The following is an 18,565-nucleotide window of genomic DNA, read 5'->3' as shown; positions in this document are numbered from 1 at the left end:
CTTAACTACATCTTCCACTCACTTGCTTCACATTTTTATAGATTTCAGTTTTATCAACAGAACATGTCATTTCTTCTTCAGAGATATTTTTCTCCCAACAGTTGCTTTTCGTTCAGAATTCTTTTTTTCTACTGTAGTAATTTGATTTGCTCCCAGCTAAGCCTTTTTGATATCTTTGACCTATTTTAAATTATGAAAATTCAGGGCTGATCCAAGATAAGTTGTATCAGCATTCTCTGATGTGATGCAAGATCATGATGTATAGTAAGGGGCTATTTCAGAAAGACTTATGAATTGATCTGATTTCATGTTAGATTGATGCAAGAAATAAAAATTAATGATAGCTGTGTTCTCCCCCGTGCTTTTTGCAGAAAGCTGCTTTTTTAATGATAAAATATGTTTCAACAGAATTTTTTAGTACATTGCAGTACATTTTTTGAGCAATTTTTTCTCTATTGTCATTAAACATGTGGGGAAAAAATCAGTGCTTTTAATAGTTTGAGACTGATGCTTATTTCATTTCTCTGTTTTTAAAATATTGTGCTATTCTGTGCTTCTTTTAAATTGGTATAGAAGTCTATCTAATGTAATTAATATACATGACATTTTATTTCCTTTGACTTCTTTTGCAACTGTTCTTAGTGATGTAATAGAGTATGTATGCTATCTAGTGAAACTTAAATGTGATTATTTTCATAATTCTTTGTTTAGACATTGTTCTTTTTAAAGGAAGTTGAAGAATGTTGTGTAATTGGAATCCCAAGACATGATATTGCTGTGTATCATATGGGCATTCTTGAAATTGAGATTGTTGTTTCCTGGGCTTACACTTTTTCCTATTGGTTGACTGTATACTTCATAAAAGTGTCATTTCTGTTTTTCTTCTTTCCCCTCCTTCGGGGAAGGAAACTTATAACTCTTAAGTTTATTGTTTCCTCAGTTAAAATTTTCTTACTTGTTTCCTGCACTTTGTGGCTTAACTTCTTTTTTGAAGGATCTCACTATTTTATATTTGCCTTTCACTATCTGGGTGTGGGCTTTCCTGGTGGTTCAGTGGTAAAGAATCTGCCTGCCAAAGCTGAAAAAGGGGGTTCGATCCCTGGGTCAGGAAGATCCCTTGGAGAAGGAAATGGCAACCCCCTCCAGTATTCTTACCTGGGAGAGCCCATGGACAGAGGAGCCTGGTGGGCTACAGTCCATGGGGTTGCAAAAGAGTTGGACATGACTTAGCAACTAAACAACAACAACAATAATAATCTGGGCATACTCTTTTTCCGTCTCTAGCTTTTCTTCAATTATTAAAATAAGTTTTTTAGATTCTCTAAAAAGGGGAAAATATGTAACTAAATTTTTTGGCTTTACCTGAGTAGCTATTTTATCCCTTTTGTATATACTTCACCAAGTTTTTGTTTGAATTTTTGTGTTTGCCATACCAGGATTATATCCAGATGCTTTTTCCATTTCAGAAAAATTTGATGTTTTTTGTTTTTCGAAGCTAGTAGAATTCAAGAGTTAAGCCCCAAAGCTTCCCAGAGAGGGTTGGGAAAAGGCAGTTTTCAGACTTTTGTAATTTCTGTAAATTAAAATAAGATAACTTCTTTTTTTTTTTTAAATAAGATAACTTCTTAAAGATTTTCTTAAATTTGAAATCCTTCAAAAGGGTCATCTTGACACAAAAGGGTCATCTTGACCTTGGTTGAGAGAATTGTTAAAAGTCATGAAGCCACAGACTCTTGATGTTGGAAAATACTTATCAATCCAGGAGGCATCTTGGAATGATAAGAGATCATTCTGGAGAGAAAAATAGAAGAATACTCTGTAAAGTACTGACTGGGAATATGTTATGAAGCAGACCGTAGGCATGGTGCTAAAATTATTGTTAATTGAATTTATTTTGTGGTTCTTATGTATAGGGAAAGTTGCAAATGACATGCTAATAAATTGATACCATATACTGTTTGAGCTGTTAGGCTTTTGGGAAACTGTCCTAGTGCTCCTTCATGATAGAGTATTTGATCTTTCTTTTAGGCCTCTAATTGGTTACATCTTTGGATAGAAAAGTCTAGTCAATGAGAAGATGTACACAAAATATTGGACTTTTAAAACATTGAATTGAGATGTTTCATTTATGCCTTTGCCAAATTCACTCTTCTATAACAATACATTCCATAAACTCTAAGAATCTTCTTTCCTCTTTCTTAATTTTATACTCATTATATTCTTTTGTTTCTTAATATTTACCATGTAGCCACACTAGTGGCTACAAAACAGATATGTTTTTAGTATAATGCTGACGTACATAAAATGTTTTTTTTTTTTTTAAACTGGGGCAAGAGGACGTGTCCCCCGGCTATAATTCCTGCTCAGGAATTTGTAGCAGTCAAGGCACGAGCTCTCTGTATCCTCAATGCAGGCTGCTTGGTCAGCAAAGGATCATGAGTTTTACCCAGTCTCTTCTGTCCAGTCAGTCGTTCTGAATTCCAGGTAGTAAGCTTTCTGCATAGGTTTAGTTTTTAGTTTTTCAAAGCTATTTCAAGAATTATGGCCCAATCACCTCCATTATGAAGCATTTTTCCTGACCTCATTTGTTTTAGGATTTAAGATTCAAGTGGAAATGATGTATTATAAAGTAGTAAATCCTGTGAAAATAAATTATTAAGTTAAAACTTACAAAGATTATGAGTAAGATTGTGTATCCTATTTCTCCTGATGGCACATCTTACCAGCCATTAAGGCCCTAAGTCTGTTAGCACAAGGCTCTGAGGGGTCTGTAGGGTGTCAGTCATTTTGGAGAGCTATGACATCTTTATCATTGAATGTGTGGTGAGACCTGAAATAAGCCTGGTAAGTCCTGTTATATTTAAAATACCATATAGATAATAAACTAAAATTTTATTTTAGAAGGGTAAACTTGCGTACTTATTTAAGGAAATAGCTTTCCTTCCATTTAATTATTCAATCATTTATCCATTCAACAGACATTTATTGAGTGCCTGTTAATACCAGGCACTGTGCTAGGTGTATGTTTTGCAGTGGCAGATGGTATTCAGTCTGACTTTATGATGCTTAAAATTTATTGGGAGACTGTTAGGGAAAGAGGCAGTTTCAGTGTTGTGTTTCACGTTCATTTCTTTGAACCATGTCCTCCATCATCATCAGTTGCAGTGACGCTGTGGGAGAAACCTAGGTCTGACTTAGAAGACCTGGCTTCCAGAAGAGGGGACAAGATTAGATAATCATTGACCAGGACTCTCATTATATAGATTTAGGTGTGTCAGAAATATCTTTAATACCACAGCTCATCTTTGTTTCTGACTGTTAATTCCTAAGTTATGGGTAGAATCACTCCAATCCTTTTTGTGGTTTTCTCTTTCCTGGGGTTATGGCAGGGCTCCATCTGGCATGGGGTATACTCTGGTCATTGATCATCTGAGTGTAACAGTTTACCTCTGAGTCATGAGTTGTTTTGTCTAGATAGTTCTTTCTGGTCTAGCAACAATTGCGACTTCCAAGACATGGATTTAACATCCACCCCGCCCCCCCCGCCCCCAACCCGCTCCCCTGCAGAATTTCTGTGTTTCTATTTGCCTAGCTGCATATTGTTGCTTTTCCTCTCTGGGGTCTTTCTGCCTCTCAGGCATTGCTGCCAGGAAACAGCCTAGATAACCTGTGCCTTGGGTTCCAAAAACTTCTCTTACTTTTCAGCTGAGAAAATTTTTTCCTAGACTGGGGAGGGACTGGAAGATGTTCCTTTCTCTGCGTGTACCTGAGAATCTCTCTTTGATCTCTGAAACAAACTCTTCTTTTATTCAGAGGGTTTAGGCTTTTGGAAAGCAAAACTGGAATAACTATAAAATTCCTTCGGTTTTCTGTCCTAGTACATACCTCTCCTGGGGCAATACAATACAAAATCAGTCACCAGCTTGAAGGAAAAGAAAGGAAATGGGAACATGTAGGGAGAGAAAAAATTAACATCTCAAAGTACGCGTCTCCCATGTGTGCTGCTTCATATGCCTTCTTATGACAGTGCCACCAGGTGACCTTGTGAAAATCAGGTAATCTTTCCGAACCTCAGTTTCCTTTTCTGAAACAACATTAATAATATGTTGTTTCTTTTCCTCATCAAATAAGATAATGTATATGAACTTTTACTTTTATAAAATAAAGTTAGTGATAGAATTAGGACAGGAAGCTTATCCATTGTTCTTGCACTGTATCAGTCTGGTGTTCTTAGATCCACTGAATGGTGTCTTGGTGCAGTGGAGGAGAGCCCTGGGGTGGAATCCTACCTTTTCCATCAGCTGGATATGTTATCTGAAAGTCAACAGGTTGAGCTTAAAACTTCTCATCTTAAGTTATAACTGCCACAAATAATACCCAAGGGGCTTCCCAGATGGCACAGTGGTAAAGACTCTGCCTGTCAATTCAGGAGATGCAATGGGTTTTATCCCTGGGTCGGGAAGATCCCCTGGAAAAGGAAATGCAGCTCACTCCAGTGTTCGTGCCTGGAAAATTCCGTGGACAGAGGAGCTTGGGGAGCTGCAGTTCATGGGGTCTCAAAGAGTCAGACATGACTGAGCAACTGAACACACACACACACCGAGTAATACTCTTAGGATTCTTGAGACAATCAAATAAAAATACCTAGCCCATGTGAAAATTGTTTTGAGAATAGGGAAGTGCTACAAATGCTTAGCAGAGTACCTTTTCTTTTTGTTCCAAGGAAGAGAAAAGCTGTGTTCAGAGTCAGAATCTCTTTGCATCAGTTATCTGGGTCCAGCTTCCTGGAGTGAACCTGCCCAGATGTGGCAGGTACACATCTGGTTACAGAAAAGAAGTGCCACAATATGCTTTCTACTTTTTGATAGACTAGGATAATGTTCTTATGAGTTATTTCTTCTCTTTCAACATTGCTAAAGTAATTTAAACCATTCAGTATTTACAAAATGATTGCAATCTTTTGATCCGCATTAAGTCTGGCCATACATTTTCCCCACAATTTAAATTCCAAGTTTTTTCTATTTTTTCATCTTTTTTTTTTTTTCTAGCTTGTTACAACTGGAACAAGGCATTTTTCAGTATTCCGCTGAAGATGCAGTTTGCTGTGTTTTCTATTTGTTACTATTTTAAGCTTACACTTTTCTCATTTTCTCTTCAATAATTCTATAGAAAAGCTGAAAGAAGGACTTACCTGAAAGGTGGCAACATAAATTGACCATTTTAGTTTAATACCTTTTTGTGTCAGTAGGGGAGAGTCTTATCAACAGATGCTTGTTGAAGTATATTTAAAAAATTTTAGGGGGAGGAGTAAAGTATAATTACAGAAAAAAGGACAGTTACAGAAAAAAGAAATACTGTGTTCCTTTCCCAGTAAGTTGAATTTCAGTATGGTATAATACTTGAAAGTATGGGCTTTGGTGCCAGATGGGCCATGGTTTATGTCCTGGTTCCAGCACTTACTGGTTGTTTCACCTTGGAAGAAATGAAGTTACTTTATTTCTCAGTTTGTTTCCTCATTTGAGGAATGTGTATTTCTTGGGGGTACTTGGGAAGATTAAATAAGGTGATCCATGCAGAATATTTAGCATTACTCAACAAAGGCTAGCTAATTTTATTAGTAATTAAATGATACCTTTGTTTTTATCACCTTGGACTTTATATGTTAATATTAAAGCATCTTTTTAAAGGCCTAGTATCAGGATAACTTTTCTGTTGGCATTCATCATTATAGTGTTTTCACATGAGTATTCATCATTTTATTATTTTCATATGAGTATCCTTTATATGGGGTTCCCTGGTGGCTCAGTGGTAAAGAATCTGCCTGCCAATGCAGGAGAGTCAAATTCTATTCATGGATTGGGAAGCTCCATTGGCGAAAGAAATAGCAACCCACTCCCAGTATTCTTGCCTGGGAAATTCAATGGAAAGAGGAGCCTGGTGGGCTATAGTCCATGGGGTTGCAAAGATTTGGACAAGACCTAGCTACCAAACATGGAGAAGGCAATGGCACCCCACTCCAGTACTCTTGCCTGGAAACTCCCATGGAGGGAGGAGCCTGGTAGGCTGTGGTCCATGGGTTTGCTAAGAGTCGGACACGAGTGAGCAACTTCACTTTCACTTTTCACTTTCATGCATTGGAGAAGGAAATGGCAACCCACTCCAGTGTTCTTGCCTGCAGAATCCCAGGGACGGGGGAGTCTGGTGGGCTGCCATCTATGGGGTCGCACAGAGTCAGACACGACTGAAGTGACTTAGCAGCAGCAGCAGCTACCAAACAACAACAACAGATTTTTAATTTACAAAATAACAAAAATGATAATGTTAACAGAATTAAGCATATATACTTCCCCAAAGAAATACACACACACACACTTTTATTTGAGGGACTTCCCTGGTGGTTCAGTGGTTAAGACTCTAAGCTTGCAGTGCATGGGACACAGGTTCAGTCCCTGGTCAGGGAAATAAGATCCTGTATGCTGCATGGCTTGGCCACAAAAATTTTTTTCTAATTTGCTGGTCGTAATGGCATATAAGTAATGATCAAAAACTGTTCAGTGTTGCATATAGTCACTTCAGATGGCATGTGGGGGGGGGAACTGTCATTCTTTCTTGTTTCAATTGATACATAGCATACTGTAGTTAAAATGATCTTTATAAAACTTTAAAAATGGTCGTGCTCATCTTTATTAAAAAATTTTCCATGGCTTCTTATTCCTTCTTCAGGAAAAGGCCAAATAGTGTGATCTGTATGGTATTGTTAGGTAGTTAGAATAGGGAAAAGGAGTCCAGAATGGCGGTGGCTAAAAGACCTGGAAGGGAAAAGCCCAGAAAATAGAACAAAGGAGGGTCCAAGGACCGGAGTGAGAACCCCAGGTAAAACAAACAGCACTCCTGGCTGGCCCAGTTTACATAGGACAGGCCCAGGGAGAGAAAAACATAAAAAGAGGAGCCAGAGCTATCTCTCTCTCTTTCTCTCTCCCGTGCGCGCTGGGGCGCTCTTCTCTTTGCGTTTTTGGGTCAACATGCCCTCGCGCCTCGAAGATGGATTTTCTGGCTATTATTTAAATAAAATAGAGCTGTAACACTGAGCTGTAACACTGATTTATCTAAGAGCTATAACACGGTCCGTTCGAGACCTGAGAGCTATAACACGGTCTGTCCAAGACCCGAAAGCTGTGACACGCCGAGGGGGGCTTTAATGTCCGTCACTCCAAATCTTTGTTGTGACAAGAGAAAAACCAAGGAACATACACTCGCCTGACAGTATCAATTTACTTCTCTCTTCTCTTGGCATCTGGTACCTCATCATAGCATGACCACACTCTGTTTTAATCTTTTACTTTGTCTAAATTTTCTGCTTAATTATCTTTACCTTCAGACAGAAGACATCCCTGAGAGGGTAGAATATTTATCTTTTTTAGTATTGAGCAACCAAAGTCTAGAGCATTGTAAGATAAATATTTGATTAATGAATGAAAGAACTTAGTATCTCTATTAGATTTTAAAGGTAGGACCATTTGAATTTATGTTATGAGTATAATTTTATATTGATAAACACATGTAAAAAATAGATATTCAACTTATAACCCCAGATTCTAAAATTCAGTGATAAAATTATGTCTGATTGGTCAAGTTTTTTTTTTCCCCATAGAGATATGCTCAACTGTTTCTGGAGGATTAAGGGTGGTACTATGCTGAGCGCCGAAAAATTGATGCTTTTGAACTATGGTGTTGGAGAAGACTCTTGAGAGTCCCTTGGACTGCAAGGAGATCCAACCAGTCAATCCTAAAGGAGATCAGTCCTGGGTGTTCATTGGAAAGACTGATGCTGAACCTGAAGCTCCAATACTTTGGCCACCTCATGCGAAGAGTTGACTCATTGGAAAAGACCCTGATGCTGGGAGGGATTGAGGGTAGGAGGAGAAGGGGGTGACAGAGGATGAGATGGCTGGATGGCGTCACTGAATCGATGGGCATGAGTTTGAGTAGAGTCCAGGAGTTGGATGGACAGGGAGGCCTGGCATGCTGCGATTCATGGGGTCGCAAAGAGTTGGACATGACTGAGCAACTGAACTGCACTGAACTGGTGGAGAGAGCACTCGGAATCAAACGCTTTAGGATTAAGCTCCAAGTTTGTTTTTCTGTAGTTCTGTGATCTTGGGCAAGTCACTTATGAATTTCAGTTTCATGCCTGCGTGTGTGTTAGTCCCTCAGTTGTGTCCGACTCTTTGTGACCCCATAGATTATAGCCTGTCAGGCTCCTCTGTCCATGGAGTTCTCCAGGCAAGAATACTGGAATGGGTTGCCATGCCATTTTTCAGGGGATCTTCCTGACCCAGGGGTCGAACCTAGGTCTCCTGCATGGCAGGCAGATTCTTTACCATCTGAGCCACCAGGGGAGCCCCAGTTTCATGTATAAGAGGCAATATAATTTCTCAGTGGTGGGAATCAGATAATGCATGGGAAAGTTCTTTCTAAACTGTGAGTGTTAAAGTCACTCAGTTGTGTCTGGCTCTTTGCGACCCCATGGACTATACAGTTTGTGGAATTCTCCAGGCCAGAATACTGGAGTGGGCAGCCTTTCCCTTCTCTAGGGAATCTTCCCAACCCAGGGATCAAACCCAGGTCTCCCGTATTGCAATCGGATTGTATTTAAAGGAATTTCAAGATTTGAAATGATTGGTGTATTTAGTTTACCATTCTCTCTACTATATTTTGATCTCAGTTTTCTGAACAATACCATCACATGTTCTATAATTCTTAGTTGTGGCAAATAATTTTATGTTGTCTTTTCCCTATCTAAAAGTTCATGTTAGCAATATTGCTGTTTCAAATTAAATCACCCATCCCATATTATGACTTTTTGGCAATGCTGTTCTTAAACCAAAGACAAGAGTTGAACTTCAATTAATAGACACGTGATTACCTATAATTCCAATTATGTAACATTCACTATATCCTTTGGATTGCATATTTCATCAGAAATTTTTATTTTAAAAAATGATTTCCCTGTTATTTCCTTCTGTATCTGGCTTCAGGTATTCCAGGTTTAGTTTGTCCTTTCAGTGGACTCTGGATTCATATGAATACAGATTTCCTTTAACAGAGAAAATAAGATAATTGAGGTCATTATATTGGCAGTTCAGGTGAAAAAAAACTCCATTTTTACCTGGTTTAATTTGAACAGCAGTCAAGGTATTAGTCCCAACTTGGGTAATTCTCAACTTTCCACTTTATTCAATATCTGGTTAGGGATCTTTGACTTATACAACAAGATCCTTGTTATCTTTTGTTTTCTTTATTTATCATCTTTGTATAGGTATGTAGTTTTTATTACCTTCACATTCAAGCTTTTGTTAATCAGAAACAAGAATTTAATCAGAAATGGAATTGACACCAGATAGTGATCATTATTGATATCAAAAAGAAACTTGAAAAGGCAACCACAATTCCAGCATAAGATGCTGGCATGCACAAACTTGACCATATTTGACCATTTTTATTATATTTTGCTGCCTTGTTTTATGTGTCAGATTTTTCTCATACAGAGATCAGAGACATAATAAACTCTGTTGGTTTAGAGGCCATCTAGATGCTTTTAATCAATAGTGTCTTCCCTGGGTAGTCGCTCAATAAATATGTGTTGAAGGAATTAGTTAAAGTCCCTTTACCTAGTGACTTATATCTGTAGATGTGATTATGGTAATGCTATCATGGTATGGTGCAGTCAGTGGGGTTGCAAAGAGTCGGAGATGACTTAGCGACTGAAAAACAGCAACAATAAGAAAGAATGAAAGCAAAGAAAGTGTAGACAGCATTCCAAGGAGTTTTGCTATAGAAGGGAACAGAGAACTGGGGACAGTAGTTAGTTGGAGAGGAATTAAGGGTAACGGAAAGTTTTTAAAAATCACTGCTTTTACAGTTTTATTTGTATGCTGAAGGGAGGGATTGGAGAGGAAAACAGTTGATGATGAAGCAGTGTCCTTGAGTAGGCAAAAGAAAATAGCCTTAGGTGCTTAAGTAGAGGAGTTGGCATTAGAGAGAAACATATTTTATCCATAGTAATGGGGAAGGCAAAGTATAGGGGGGCAGCTACAGATAACCTAGTGGATATTAGGAGCTTGTGTAAGTTCTCTGCTGATTTTCCACAGAATAGAAAACATGATCATCAGCTGAGGATGGCTGAGGGGGTAAAGAATTGGAACATTCAGTAGAAAAATATGAATTATTGTTATAATTGATATTTAGTCTGTGAAAGTGGTAGATTTGAGGGGGAAAGGCTATGAAAATTCAAAGACAGTTGTCTTTGTGGTAATGATTGTGGTAATCATTTCACAATATATACATATATCAAAACCTTTTATTGTACACCTTAACTGTATATAATTTTTATTTGTCAATCTGGCCTCAGTAAAGCTGGGAGAAAAAGAATGACTCTCAAATCAGGGAAGTTTTGATGAAGATTCCTCATATTAAAAATTAGATGATAACAAGAGAAGAACTCTGGTCAGGTGGAGAAGTGCCAGGAATCCCTAGAGAGACTTTTGAAGGAAGTGGCACTGACTGAAGGTAAAACCCTTACTCATGACAGAATCTGAGCAAAGGATGAAAATGTGGGAAAACCAAGCCTGGCGTGCTGCAGTCCACGGGGGCGCAGAGGTGGACACAGCTGAGCGACTGAACAATGGTGTTCCAGTCAGCTTTCTTCCAAGACGGTACTGAAAAGAAACTTCATAATGTGCCTTTTCTATGAAAAGTTTGTATGATATTAGTTCCTCAGACAGGAACTCCTCAAACAGAACAAATAAATATGTAAATCATATAAAGAGGAAAATTATCAATGTAGCATTTAAGATTGTGGTCTGAACTTTGTTGCCACTTTCTTCAGAAGCTTTCTAAACATAATTTTATAAAATGCAAGTCGATGATGAAAGTAGTTGTTCATTGGTTAGGGTGACTCTTGTCCTTTCTCATAATGCTTTTCAGGTCTGAGGAAGTGTATTTTATATTCTTAGTGTATGTACATAAGTATTATTGGTTAAAAATATGTGACTTGACATTCTTCAAACAGAACTTAATTTTGGAATAGCTAAATTGAATCTTCTCACTTCCAAAAAAAAAATTGTCACCTACTACACACAAAGACAGTGCCACTTTGGTGACTTTTTCAGGGATATTTTGTCGTGTGGGCAACTAATACTTTGTTGTGTGGACAATTCAAGAAGCCATAGTATAACAGTGTGTATTAAGAATGCCTGTAGTATTTGTGTAGGCAAAATGGTTTGGAAGAAGAGTGACAGTGATTACTTTGAATTGTCAGAGATGGTTTTATGGAATAGAGAGCTTTTGTGTGTGTGTGAGTGTGTGTTGGTCGTTCAGTTGTCTCCGACTCTTTGAAACCCCGTGGACTATATTCCACCAGGTTCCCCTGTCCATGTAATTCTCCAGGCAGGAATACTGGAATGGGTTGCCACTTCCTTCTCCAGAGAACATTTGAGTTAGGTCCAAATTAAGGGAAGATAAGGTTTTGGTTGACTTCTTGATTACTTTCTATGCACTAGATATTGTACTAAGCATTTTGTAATTTAATCCTGCTACCTGTAAGGAAACAGAAGCTCAGAGAGGTTAAGTAACTTATTGAAGGTCAGCTAGCAAATAGGTTTCAGACCCAGACCTAGATAACAATAAACTCTTTCCAATGTAGCACACTAATTCAAGGAGGAGAGAGTGGTATGGGGAGGATATTCCAATACAGGGAGCAGGAGGAGCAAAGAAAAATGCAGAGGTATAGAAAGTGTGTATGTGTATGTATGTGTGTTGTGGGGGGAGTGGAGACTGAAAGTGAGTAATCCACTGTGACTTTGGCACTGTGTGTATACGTGTGAAGGGGGTCAGTCAGTCAGTCACTTTCGTCACTCAGTCGTGTCCGACTCTTTGCGACCCCATGAAGTGGAGCACGCCAGGCCTCCCTGTCCATCACCAACTCCTGGAGTCCACCCAAACCCATGTCCATTGAGTCAATGATGCCATCCAACCATCTCATCCTCTGTCATCCCCTTCTCCTGCCCTCAGTCTTTCCCAGCATCAGGGTCTTTTCCAGTGAGTCAGCTCTTCGCATCAGGTGGCCAAAGTATTGGAGCTTCAGCTTCAACATCAGTCCTACCAGTGAACAGCCAGGACTGATCTCCTTTAGGATGGACTGGTTGGATCTCCTTGCAGTCCAAGGGACTCTCAAGAGTTCTCCAACACCATAGTTCAAAAGCATCAATTCTTCAGTGCTCAACTTTCTTTATAGTCCAACTCTCATGTCCATACATGACCACTGGAAAAACCATAGCCTTGACTAGACGGACCTTTGTTGGCAAAGTAATGTCTCTGCTTTTTAATATGCTGCCTAAGTTGGTCATAACTTTCCTTCCAAGGAGTAAGCGTCTTTTAATTTCATGGCTGCAGTCACCATCTGCAGTGATTTTGGAGCCCAGAAAAATAAAATCAGCTACTGTTTCCCCTGTTTCCCTGTCTATCTGCCATGAAGTGATGGGACTGGATGCCATGATCTTAGTTTTCTGAACGTTGAGCTTTAAGCCAACTTTTTCACTCTCCTCTTTCACTTTCATCACGAGGCTCTTTAGTTTTTCTTCACTTTCTGCCATAAGGGTGGTATCATCTGCGTATCTGAGGTTATTGATATTTCTCCCGGCAATCTTGATTCCAGCTTGTGCTTCCTCCAGCCCAGCGTTTCTCATGATATACTCTGCATATAAGTTAAATAAGCAGGGTGACAATATACAGCCTTGACGTACTCCTTTTCCTATTTGGAACCAGTCTGTTGTTCCACGTCCAGTTCTAACTGTTGCTTCCTGACCTGCACACAGGTTTCTCAAGAGGCAGGTCAGGTGGTCTGGTATTCCCATCTCTTTCAGAATTTTCCACAGTTTATTGTGATCCAGTCAAAGGCTTTGGCGTAGTCAGTAAAGCAGAAATAGATGTTTTTCTGGAACTCTCTTGCTTTTTCGATGATCCATCGGATGTTGGAAATTTGATCTCTGGTTCCTCTACCTTTTCTAAAACCAGCTTGAACATCTGGAAGTTCACAGTTCATGTATTGCTGAAGCCTGGCTTGGAGAATTTTAAACATTACTTTACTAACGTAGAATATTATATAGTGGGAAATAAGACTGAAAATATAGCTTATAAACAGCTCATGGGATGGTGGTCTCAAAGGTTACATTAAGGAATCTGGACATTATCATGTAGGAGGTCACCAGTTTTAAGACAGTTTTCCTGACAGAGTCTTATCCTACTGTGTGAATATCAACTGGTCAGCATTCCATTTGGACCTTTGCCTTATTTCATGGTTGCAAATTCTTATGGAAGACAATAGAAATAAAAGTGGGCTCTTAAAATTGAGTTCATTGTAATGATCAATTTTAAAGGTAGTTTCTGGAAAAAAAAAAAAAAAAAAAAAAAAAAGAAAGGTAGTTTCTGGAATTCCTGATTAGTTATTATTCTGTTATGAAATTAGGAATATCACTACACAATAGTTTAATATTAGCTTACTGTTTCTCTGAGACCATAAGATAGAATTTTAAAATCATGTTTTTCAGATACTGACCGAGCTTTGTCATTACTGGAAGAATACTGCAAAAAATTAAGGAAACCAGAGGAGCAGCAGTTGAAAAATGCTGTTAAAAAGGTGATGGGTATCTTTAAGAGCAGCTTATTCCAAGCTTTGCTAGGTAGGTATTTAAAATTATTCATCATTTTCATAATTAGAATTGGGCTTAATAGTTTGAATAATGTTGTCAGAGAACCTGATGTTAACCAAATTTGAAACTGAAATATTTTTCTTGATCTCAAGTAGAAGAAAATATTTTTTTTTCATTTTGTTATTTCAGCTTATCCTAAAAAAGAACTGCTATAAGATGGAAATAAGTATATATTAATAAAAATAAAAGTATTGAAAGAATGTTTTGTATAGGAAGACAAGTAAACCCAGGAAAAAGCTGGAGTAGTTTATTTCAAAAATTGAGGAAAAATGTGCTAGGTAAGGAAGTTGCTTCCTTGCCTGACATGAAAAGTGATGGGTCACATTCTGTTCAGTTACGATTGTAGTTCTAGTCTTACCTTCTTCTTAAGACAAAACTTAAAACACTATTTTTCATCTTTTTGCTTCTCTCAAAAAATCTCATGATTCACAATGAAAAATTTCAATACTTTGTCAGTTTTTCGTGAATTGAGCTACATAATGTTTAACCTTCTGTTTATTCTTGAATTTATGGTTTATTTATGTATATCTTTATACATGCATTTTTGTATTTATGCAGATAATTTTTAATTCTCTTTTTTAGAATTAAACTAGTAAAGATACAAATACCTCCTCCCAACAAAAACAACCAACAATTTTAAAAAGGACTCAATTATAGATTTTGCTAGATTTAAACAGTATATTTTAAAGAAATAATTGAGTCTACTAGACATTATTACTACTTTTTCCAGGTCTGATGGTTACTGATATAAAAACTAAAAGCATGAATTTATGAGAATTTAGTCTTGAAAATATTTGTGTTTTTATTATAATGAATGTTTATGCTTATTGACAAAACTACAACTCTATGGTTTATATTTAAGAAACCATTCCTTTTTGAAAAATTGAAAATCAGTCTATTGAATAAAAATAGTAAAAGCTCTATAGGATTATTTTGTCTGTGGATTAATTTCTTTGAAATATTCTTTTATGGCTATTAAGAATTAATGACACACATAACTATAATCATCTTAGTTGGTATTAAATAAAAAGAACTCTAAATGGGCTCTTAACAAAATTTAAATAAACCCTGTCATTAGAGAATGGTATTTTAGAGACCATTTTTTAAGCAACAGATTTCTCAGTTAAAAATAATACTTTTATTAAGACCATTAACTGAATGGCCATATCTCTAAATAGATTTGTATGATGTGCTGAGGTAAGATTGGGCTATGTCTTTTGATTGAGTTTTTGAGAACTTTAGGAAGAATATTGTTGAATGCTTTAGGTAATTCTACTAGAATAATGTATTCATTTGGCAGTGCAGCATGCTTTCACAAGGAATAAAAAGACGAATGACAAAGAGTTGTATTTTGCCATTGTTCTAAGTGAGTGAGAGATATTTTGGCAGAAAGCCTGTAGTGTAGTTAGAATTTCTCTAATAAAATGAGAGGTCACAGTAATCTGTAAAAAGCTGTTATGTAAGTAATCCTCATGCCCAGTTTTGAATGGATAGATTTGTTTTGGCTGGTCTTTTAAGTCATTTTGGAATAAACCAGATTGCAAAGAGTGGAGCGATGCTATACAATGTAACATAATTTTCTATTGAATTTTATTGGTCTCACTGTGCATTTTTTTTAAGGACCCAAAAAGGAAAACTACATAGCCCTGTATATCCTGAAGGGGATTGTATCTTTATAAAAGGATAAGTAGGGAACCATTGATAAACAGGGCATTATTTATGCTGGGTATTTTGCTTTCTGTTTGAACCAACTTCCCTTCCCCTTCTTTTTTGTTGCACATAATGGAAAGTAGTGGCTTTAACCCATTATTCTGATAATCAGATAGTATGTTGAAATAATGCCTTGCATGAATCTCAACTGAAGAAAATAGGAGGCACTCATAGTGCAGAAAATCCAATACAAATATATAGTAGAGTAAAATACTGTTATTGCAGAATGTGCTGTAACATTTACGGGTGACTAGGAAACCAGGCCTTCTCTCAGTAAATGAAAAGCATCACTTTGAAAATAAATAATATCCTTCTTTTGTAGTCTACCATCATATGCTGAAAAAAGAAAATGCAAACACTAGTTTATCTTAGATGGTATAATCTTTGAGCACAGAATTCTGTCTCCATAGCTTTGATCATTATTATAGTGCATAAAAGCATTTTATAAATGGGTTCTGTGATAATAGGATGGGGAGTGATAGCAAAGGTATAGTTTTTTTATTTTTAAAATATAACTTTATCTGATTATAAGTATGCTGTGCTTAGTTGCTCAGTCGTATCCGAGGCTTTGTGACCCCAGGGACTGTAGCCTGCCAGGCTCTTCTGTCCGTGGGAATTCTACAGGCAAGAACTCTGGAGTGGGTTGCCATGCCCTCCTCCAGGGAATCTTTCCAACCCAGGTTTCCCGCATTGCAGGTGGATTCTTTACTGTCTGAGCCACTAGGGAAGTCTGATTATAAGGATAATATATGCTAATTATGGAACATTTTCAAAATAAAAGAAAATAAAACTCAAGGGTAAAATGCGTTTCTCTTGTGAAAAACAGTGTGAGTGATGAACTGTTTAACTTTCTTCCTTCTTCTTTAGTCCCTGTATCCTGTTTTGATTTTCCATTTACGAATAACTGGAAGTATAAACAAAAAGACCTTAACTTTTAAAAAGTTAGTAATTAATTTTCTTTAATACACACAAAAAAAGAAAAATGCAAAGCTGCACACTTCGATGTTAGGCTTAGGGTGACATCTTGTGGAAATACTAAGGAAAATGTTTTCTCCAGTGGATGGTTATAGTTTTATGATGATTGCACTATTAGCACTTTTCAGAATTTGAATATAAGTGAATTCCACGATATTTTACAACTTAATTTAAGTCTCTTCCATTTAGCACAGCTAACGCAGTCAGACTTTCAAGGGACTCTATTAGGTTATTTACCCTTTGTTTAGGAGCAAGATGGAATGTTTTTCTTTTTGTACTTCTCTGCCAGATCTACTTTGAAAATTTAACGATCTGTGTTAGCACCATAATTATCTGTAAAGACCATTTAAATCATGTAATCAGTTAGTTCATTTTTGAGTTATGTACCACAAGATTGCTTTGCTTTGATACCTTGTTGAAAATTGCCTTATTTATTTATTACTTTTATGTACCAGTATGGACAGAACATGTATGTGTATTTAGTACCTTTCAACCCCTTCTAAAATCTTGTTAGTGTTGTTTAATCTAATTTTGTTTTCTCTTACTTCACTTCAGTGTTTGAGGGGGAACCTGGGAGGAAGCCTTAGAAGAGAATGGGTAGTAAAGTGATTGTTTCCTGAAAACTCTGCTGGTAGAATAGCAACATCTTAGAAAAGAACTTATCTTGCTTTATGGTGGCTGAATGTCAGATTTTGTGTTAGAGTAAAATATTTTTTATTTTCATAAACATAAGTATAGACTGTATGGAATTATTAGCAATAGAGGTGACACAGTAGATATACTACATATTGGGATTTATCATCTCCTTCTACCTGTCCCTACCTGTTAATAGCTTTAACCAGCCCTTTCATTATGTCTCATAGCACTTTGTTCATATAAAGCACTTGTTATGTTGCCTTATGACTGAGTATATTACTGCTCTCTCAATAGAATGTGATAGCTTAATAGTTGAGGTTATATCTATTTAACATTTGTACCCTCAGTTTGTGGGCCTTTAATAATAATAGGTCATCAATAAATTTTATTTATTCAACAATTATTTTAAAAATACATGTTATGTGTTACACATTATGCTTGACAATAGGGATATAACAATAAGCTATCAGTTCAGCCGCTCATTAGTGTCCGATTCTGCGACCCCATGGATTGCATCACGCCAGGCTTCCCTGTCCATCACCAACTCCTGGAGCCTACTCAAACTCGTGTCCATCACGTCAGTAAACTGTATAGGGAGAGAATAGTCCTTGCTTGCCCTTATGAGTGAGAGAAATCAAGTGGAGAAATGAGATATTAGGTATGCGATTAGTGAGTCATTTAAATATAATAGTGATTATTATTATGAAATTGATCTGCATGAGAGTTTTATCAGATTTTAGTTTGAATACAAAAAATTGCTTTTTTTCTCACTATAGTAATTCTAACATGTTGGGTTGGCCAAAAATTTGGGTTTTCCTGTAATGCCTTATGGAAAATCAGAACAAACTTTTTGGTTTGTTATTTATTTCAAAATAATATCTCTTTGCAAACATCATGGTTATTCTGGTCTTAATTTGTGTTTGTAATAATTTTTGCCACCTAATCATAAGAAACTGAAAGAATTTTTTTGTAGATTATAGTGAAATGGTTATATAAATTTGGAACAGCTTGACTCTAATCCTCCAAAGCAGAGGTTCTCAGAGTGTGGTTCTTGGATTAGCAGCATCAGCCTCACTTGGGAATTTGGTCAGCATTGCAAATTCTTGGGCCTCACTCCAGACCTACTGAATTAGAAACTCGGAAAGCAGGGTGCAGCAAATAGTGTTGCAATAAGCCTTCCAGGCTATTCTGAGGCATGCTAAAGTTTGAGAACCTGTGTTCTAAATAGTTAGATATTTGGTCACTCAAGGAAAGAAATATAGTATGTGAACAGCATTAGTAAATTTGGGAAAATATGATGGTGGCATTTTTTTCATTCTTGAGTTTTTAAAAAATTTGGTTTGATCTGTGACAAATATAATGAGCCATTTTATTATCATTCTGAGATATACAATAGTGTATCTGAAACATTGAAGTGGATTTTTTCCCTTTGGATACTTCATGGTAGTTTCTACCTATGGGACTGTGAACAGAGA

At 37.0% G+C, this 18,565-nt stretch overlaps 1 protein-coding gene across 13 annotated transcripts in view; it reads left to right on the top strand.

The window, feature by feature from the left end:
* Positions 1–18,565, top strand: part of DLG2 (discs large MAGUK scaffold protein 2) — a 2,231,561-nt gene that overhangs the window by 7,195 nt on the left and 2,205,801 nt on the right. For all 13 annotated transcript variants that reach the window (XM_043918879.1, XM_043918871.1, XM_043918860.1 and 10 more), the window contains one exon: positions 13,608–13,739. In XM_043918879.1, the coding sequence (XP_043774814.1) occupies positions 13,608–13,739 (132 nt within the window). The remainder of the gene's footprint in view (positions 1–13,607; positions 13,740–18,565) is intronic.

Source organism: Cervus elaphus, chromosome 2 (assembly GCF_910594005.1).
Source record: "Cervus elaphus chromosome 2, mCerEla1.1, whole genome shotgun sequence".
Taxonomy (NCBI): domain Eukaryota; kingdom Metazoa; phylum Chordata; class Mammalia; order Artiodactyla; family Cervidae; genus Cervus; species Cervus elaphus.
This window is presented reverse-complemented; position numbering and strand designations above follow the sequence as displayed.